The sequence below is a fragment of the Myotis brandtii genome, unplaced genomic scaffold (genome assembly GCF_000412655.1).
Source record: "Myotis brandtii unplaced genomic scaffold, ASM41265v1 scaffold185, whole genome shotgun sequence".
NCBI lineage: Eukaryota > Metazoa > Chordata > Mammalia > Chiroptera > Vespertilionidae > Myotis > Myotis brandtii.
In genome coordinates, this window is record NW_005356870.1 from 3,775,861 (window position 1) to 3,782,789 (window position 6,929).

General features: G+C 36.7%; 1 protein-coding gene across 1 annotated transcript in view; it reads left to right on the forward strand.

Moving 5' to 3' along the window:
- The first annotated feature begins 1,894 nt into the window (after nt 1-1,894).
- Nucleotides 1,895-6,929, forward strand: part of TEX15 (testis expressed 15) — a 61,425-nt gene continuing 56,390 nt past the window's right edge. The window contains exons 1-2 of the mRNA XM_014537930.1: nt 1,895-1,969; nt 2,653-2,803. Coding sequence (XP_014393416.1) covers nt 1,967-1,969; nt 2,653-2,803 — 154 coding nt within the window. The 5' untranslated portion in view covers nt 1,895-1,966. The remainder of the gene's footprint in view (nt 1,970-2,652; nt 2,804-6,929) is intronic.

Below are 6,929 nucleotides of genomic sequence, written 5' to 3' on the forward strand. Positions count from 1 at the left end.
GACTAAAGTTCCAAGGACATTATTTACTCATCATTTATTCTTCAGGAACTCTTTCCTGAGGTTACTAGAAGAGGAATGATTTTTGTCATATCTGCATACCATAATTACAAAAATATTTTAGTAATTTAATTTAATAATAGACTTATTTTTCATTTAAGTATATTTGGGGATGGAAAATAAATGGAAAGTCAGTATTATATGGCACAAATAAAAGGTAATACTAAATACAAGGTAAAACATAACAGTATTATTTGCCAGGAAATCCTGAAACTGAGGCATTGTTTCTTTTTGTTCAAAAGAGAGAGAGCACATTTTTAGAGATGTTAAAGGTAAGTTAACAAGCTGATTAATGGAAATGTTTGAAAGAGGACTGAAAAAAAACTTTCTCTATAATGCTTCATGTATCTACAGTCATCCTAAGTTGCCTTCTATTAGAAAACCTTTTCATAACTGATAGTAGTTAAGTCTTATTAATAGGACTCTTAAGTTCAGTGGAAATACCAAGTACTGTTTTGTTTTTATTTCTATTTACAATGTACTCTTATTAAAGATTCTTATAGTAACTAGGTAAAAGATTTTGCAGGTTAATTTAGTAATCTCTAATCTATTACCAAAAGTCTCAAGTATTCAGGTCTTTAGTTTTTAATGATAGACTTAGGAATCTCAGTACAAATATTCTTTTGAAATAGACTTTGAGAGTATAAAGTCTTTCAACTTCACTATTTGACATAAAAGGGATTTATTCCTTTGCCACTAATTAGTCTCTGAATAATGCACACAGAGTAATCACTGTACAGGAAGTTAGTGACTTCTCCAAGTTTAATTTGGTTTGCAGGGCTAGAGTTAGAACCAACCGCACTTGCCTTCTCACCTAGTTAACTTTACAATACTGTGCTTCTTGACAAACTATAACTTGATTCCATAGTATAGGCTTCAGAGTTACACTAATGGTTAATTGTGTGTAGTTAACTGTGACCAGGTTCTGTATCCATGTGAGATACTTGATTCTATTATTAGCCTCAGAGAAGTTCAGTATTTCGCCTAATATTATAACCTGATTTTTTATTTTTTATTTTTGCCTTTCTAAGTAAAATTTATTCTTAATCTATCTATAGTATTTAGGTCTAAACTTTCTTTTACAAGCTGGGACACACTCTCACTCCTAGAAGTTCCTAAGCCATTTTCCTTTTCCCATTAGCTTTTTAGTTCCTTTATACTTTCTATTTCTTCTGCCATTGTGAGCACCTCTCACATACTGTTAAAAGGAAGCAGTGATAATGTGTGTCCTTGTTTTATTCTTAACTTGAGGTAGTGTTTCTGAACAAATTAAGTGAATTCCTTAAGTCTTTATTACTATTAGAGAAACATTTTATTAAAAACCATACATCTGAAATAATTCACCTTTACTGAAAATATAATTTAATTGTATTTAAAAGCAATATTAAAGATTGTTACAGCATGTAGCTCTTCAAGTAAAGTATTTTCAACTGATGATTGTATACCTTTGTGTGCGGTAGGCATAGATCATGATTAGTTGAAGAGTTTTTTGTCATATAAGTCATTTTAATAAATTATTCTCCCTCTTTCCCCTTATAAAACTACCAGGTGACTATGACCGTCTTGGTAGTTCTCTCTGAAGCTGGTAGATTTTTAAGTATATTCTTATTAAAAGTCAGCACCACAAGAGTCTATCAATGTGACTCGATGAAAGACTGATTTTCTTCTCTTCCTAGAGATGTCTATTTCTGTTCTGATCCACGATTGATTGGGATAGTGCAAGCTCACCTTTCATAAAGGGAGGAGGAGGGTGGATTAGGGGGAAAATCCTTCATGAACTTTCAGTAAAATCTTATCCTTTGTGATCCTTCTGTGGAATTTTGACAGCTCTTACTTTGGATTGTGATGTAATGTTTGAGCTAAGCAGCTGATAGATATCAGGAGGCCCATGAACTAACTAGCTTATGAAATGGTATGAAAAATACATGTTCACACATAACGTGGTGGGCTCCATAGCTTTCCTTTGATATCCAATATGAATTCTACTTGAAAGGTTAAGAATCAAATTAAGTGAATTCCTTAAGTGAATTCATTGTGGGGAAGGAGAGAGAGGGTTTGGGGAAAGAAGTGAGGAGGGAAGCAAAGGAATTTGTTACTAGCTTGACAATATATGATGTCTTAAACCATTTGTAGAGTGATACTTAGGAACAACAGTCAATGAGTAACTGTTTTAGGCCATCACTTGTGTTAGCCATCTAATAATTGGTTTACAACTTTCATAAGTTCTTCCAAAGCCAGAGATTCTGATTTAGAGATTATTGTCTATTCACAGAGGTAAAAAATGTAAGAAGTAGAGGATTTGGCAAGAAATTTTACCAAATGTTAGTTAAAAAAAATGGTGTTTTGTAGTTATTAAGCTTTCAGTAACACAGAGGCTTTTTATTACCCAATTACAATTACATGAGTTACAAGAGAAAAGTCTATTAGAAACTACAAAATAAATATTTAACCTGGCAAATTCAGATTGAAACCTATTATCAGTGTGTCCAAGAATATAGCTTTATTTAATTCCATGTAAGAGCTTTTAAATGATTTTACTGCCGTTGCCTCATATATGTATTGACTTTTTGCTTAATAACTTTGGGTTGATTTTAGGCCACCAAAAAAGTGGAAATGAACGAGATTGCTAAACACAAGACATTGTGGAAAATGAACTCAGCCAGTGAATCTTTATTGATTTCTGGTGTAGAAGACAATCCTTTGAAGAAATTTACCATTCCCAAGATTAGGAGGGCAGCTGGGAAAGGTAATAATATTTCTATGAAAGATGGGTTTATTTCATAACTATTACTGCATTTCTCTGCTTCTTAGTTTATGTTTATCTTCTATTTTAACTATAAAATTAGCTTAAATCAGGCCTCTAGTGCCTTAAACACACATGTACACAAAATGGAATAGACATGTCTCCTGTCCCTCCTACTAAGTACACCTAAAAATGCTGGACATCATAAATAAAACAAACATAAGAAGACTTCAAAAGGTGGAGAGAAGATGACAAACTGGCTAGGGACCCTGAGACTCAAGGAATGACATAGCAGTAAGTTCTCTGGATTTTCTTTTTATTTCCTCCATGTTTCAGATGGTATGCACACAACTCAGGAATGCCAATTGTCACAGACCCAAAAAGTCCCAAGAAAAGTTTGTTCTCTGTTGCCAAGGACTGGGAAAGGGACATCCTAGGAAGGTAGAAGCCTATTTGACAATAAACACCCTACTCCTGCAAATTACTAGGGGGGCGGGGGAAGCTTAGCCCCTATACCTTTGTCAGCAAAGGTAAGTAGAGGCATAAACTTCCACCTATGTCTGTCCCCTTTGTGGCAGTAACAAGTTCTCCTCTCTGCCATCCCCTGCCCTTGCAGTGTCAGTGGATTTCTACCCTGCCCTGTGGTGATGAATCGCTCCTCACTGGGACTAAATAGAGTCCGTGAAGACCAAGTAGGGAACTTAGAAATCTATTACACCCACCAACAACAAGGCAACTGTCTGCCTCCAACAGTGTCAGTGGAAGCTGAGTAAAAAAGTGGACTTCTAAAACTTTGTCATGTTAACAGGGCATCCCCCCAGGGCATCAGTGGAGACCCTTTGGAAAGCCAGGACTTGAACCCTGCCTGATCGTGAAGATTCAGCACCCTCCACTTTCCCTATTGGCACACTTTATTCTACCAGTTCAGTTTTAGTAGAGGCGTGTTAAAATAAGATTAAATGTAATCCAGAGTCTCTTGACAATACTAAAATGACCAAAATGTAATTTTTTTAATCCTCACCCCGGGATATGTTTATTGATTATTTAGAGAGAGGAAGGGAGAGAGAAACATTGATTTGAGAAACATCATTGGTTGCCCCTTGTATGTGCCCCAACTGGGAACCAAACCCACAACCTAGGTATGTGTCCTGACCAGGAATCGAACACCGTGACCTGGTGTACGGGATGATGTTCCAACTGAGCCACACTGGCCCAGGGCCAAAATGTAAGTTAAAAATTACTTATCACCACCAAGGAAAATCTCAACTTGAATGAGAAAAGATCATCAACAGAGGCCAGCAATGATGAAACAAATATTTGAATTATCTGACACAACTTTTAAAGCAGCCATCATAATTATGTTTCAACAAGCAAGTATAAACACTCTTGAAGCAAATTTAAAAAATAGAAAATCAGTGAAGAAATGGAAAATGTAATAAGGAACCAAGTATAAGTTTGGAACTGAAAAATACAATAATTTATATAAAAACTTACGTGCATGGGGTCCAGAGAAAAATTGCAAAGACATTGGAAAGAATCAGCAAATTTGAATATATAGCAATAGGAATTATCCAGCCTAAACAACATAGAGAAAATGGAAAAATTTAACATCAACAGGGAGCTGTAGAATAATAATAAAAGATCTAATATCTTTATCTTTGGAGTCACAGAAGTAGAAGAGAAACAGTGTGGAGCTGAAAAAATATTTGAAGAAATATTGGCTGAAAATATCCCAAATTTGGCAAAAGGCAATAAAACTACATTCAGAAAGATGAATAAACCCTAAACATGATAAACCCAAAGAAGTCCATGTCAAGGTGCATCATAATCAAACTTCTGAAAACTAAGTACAGAAAAAAATCTTGAAACTTAGGAGAAACTACATATTATCTATAGGAGAAAAATTATTTGACTGACAGTAGATTTCTCATTAGAAGTTATGGAGCCCAGAGGAAATGGCTCAACATTTTTCAAGTGCAGGAATAAAAACTCAACCCAGCATTTTGTACCCAGCAAAAAATATCCTTCAGGAGTAGAAGGGAAATAGACATTCTCTGAAAAAGTAAAACTGAGAATTTTTCATCAGCAGATCCATCCTAAAAGAATGGCTAAACAAAGTTCTCTAAACAGAAAATGACAAAAGAAAGAAACTTTGAACATTAAGAACAAAGGGAGAACAATAGAAAGAATAAAAATATAAAGAAATATAGTAGACTAGAGTCCTGATGCACAAAATTCATGTAAGGGGCTTGGCCCTCACAGCCGCGGCAGCTGCCTTGTCCCTCGCAGCCTTGGCCCTCGAAGCCCTGGCTTCATGTGGAAGGACGTCTGGAAGGTTGGCTGTCCAGTCTAATTAGCATATTATGCTTTTATTATTATAGATCATTCTCCTCTTGAGGTTTCTTTTTTTTTAAATATATTTTATTGATTTCAGAGAGGAAGGGGGAGAGAGATAGAAACATTAATGATGAGAGAGGATCATTGATCGGCTGCCTTCTGCACACCCCACAATGGGGATCGAGCCCGCAAGCCAGGCATGTGCCTTGACCAGGAATCGAGCCATGACCTCCTGGTTCATAAGTCTATGCTCAACCACTGAGCCTTGCCAGCCAGGCTCTTCTTGAGGTTTTTTATTATGTTTGACATTTGGATAAAAAATTATAACATTTTCTGACATTCTCAGTGAATATAGAGGAAGTATTTAAGACAATTATGAAGCAAGATGTTACCATTAGAGGAAACTGGGTAAATGGGCTAATAGGATCTTTCTTCACTATATATTGCAACTTCATGTGAATCAGAATTATAACTTTTTAATAAAAATGGAATTTTAAAATGTTCAAGTAACCCACAGGAATGCAGGAAAATGAAATAGAGTATTAAATAGCTGAGAGAAAAATAAACAGTTAAGTGGCAGGTTTAAGCCTTAACATATTAATTATATTAAATGTAAATTATCTAAATACACTAAAAACAGAGGTTGACACAGTGGATTAAAAAAAAATGTGAACCGAAAGGGTGAACAGCTGAACTGGGTAACATACAGCCCGAATAAGCAGAGGATATTCAGCTGGGAGACAGTTTGCAGCCGGGAAAGGGGGAGGACTCCCGGAGAAAGGGGACGGTTGGAGACTGCGGCTGGAATCTCTCCCAGAGCGCCGGCTCAGCCGCTGAGACCGCACCATCTTGAGTGGCTGATATTGGAAGCATATACATCCAAAGACCCAGCATCCAGAGATCAGCTGCTAACCCGGAAACACCGGATCTGGGACAGTGCGACTACATGGAGCCCTGCTTCTTCTCATAGAAAGGTCAGATTTCGCCTGAAGCAGAGAGAGAACTACATAACCAAACACCTGGAGAAGAGAGATCATGGGGAGACCAAGAACCAGCTCGCATATGAAAGAAAAACAGGCATCACCAGAAAAGGAAGTAAACGAAATGGAGGCAACGGAGGCAAGCAACCTGTCAGAGAAAGAATTCAGAGAAATGGTCATAAGGTGGATGAAAAGAATGAAAGACAAATTCAACAATATGTGTAAGAACCAAGAGGAAATGAAGAAAAACCAAGAAGAAATGAAAAATGACATCACTGCTATAAAGAACACAATAGAAAGCATCAACAGTAGACTAGAAGAAGCAGAAGACCGCATCAGTGAGCTAGAAGACAAGGTAGGAAAAAATACCCAAGCAGAGCAGCTTCTAGGAAAAAAAAAAATAAAAAGCAGGAGGAGAGCCTAAGAGAACTCTGGGACAACATGAAACGAAACAGCATCCTCATAATAGGGGTGTCAGAAGGAGAGGAAACTGAGGAAGGAATAGAAAACCTATTTGAAAAAATAATGACAGAAAACTTCCCTGATATAGGGAAGAAAAAACTCACACAAATCCAAGAAGCTCACAGAGCCCCCAAAAAAATGAACCCCAAGAGACCGACAACAAGGAACATTATAATTAAATTGGCGAACACCAACGACATAGCAAGAATCTTAAAAGCAGCCAGAGAGAGACAGAAAGTCACCTGCAAAGGAGCGACTAGCGACTGATTTCTCAACAGAAACACATCAGGCAAGAAGGGAATGGAATGAAATATATAAAGTCATGCAAAGGAAGGGTCTGAATCCAAGAA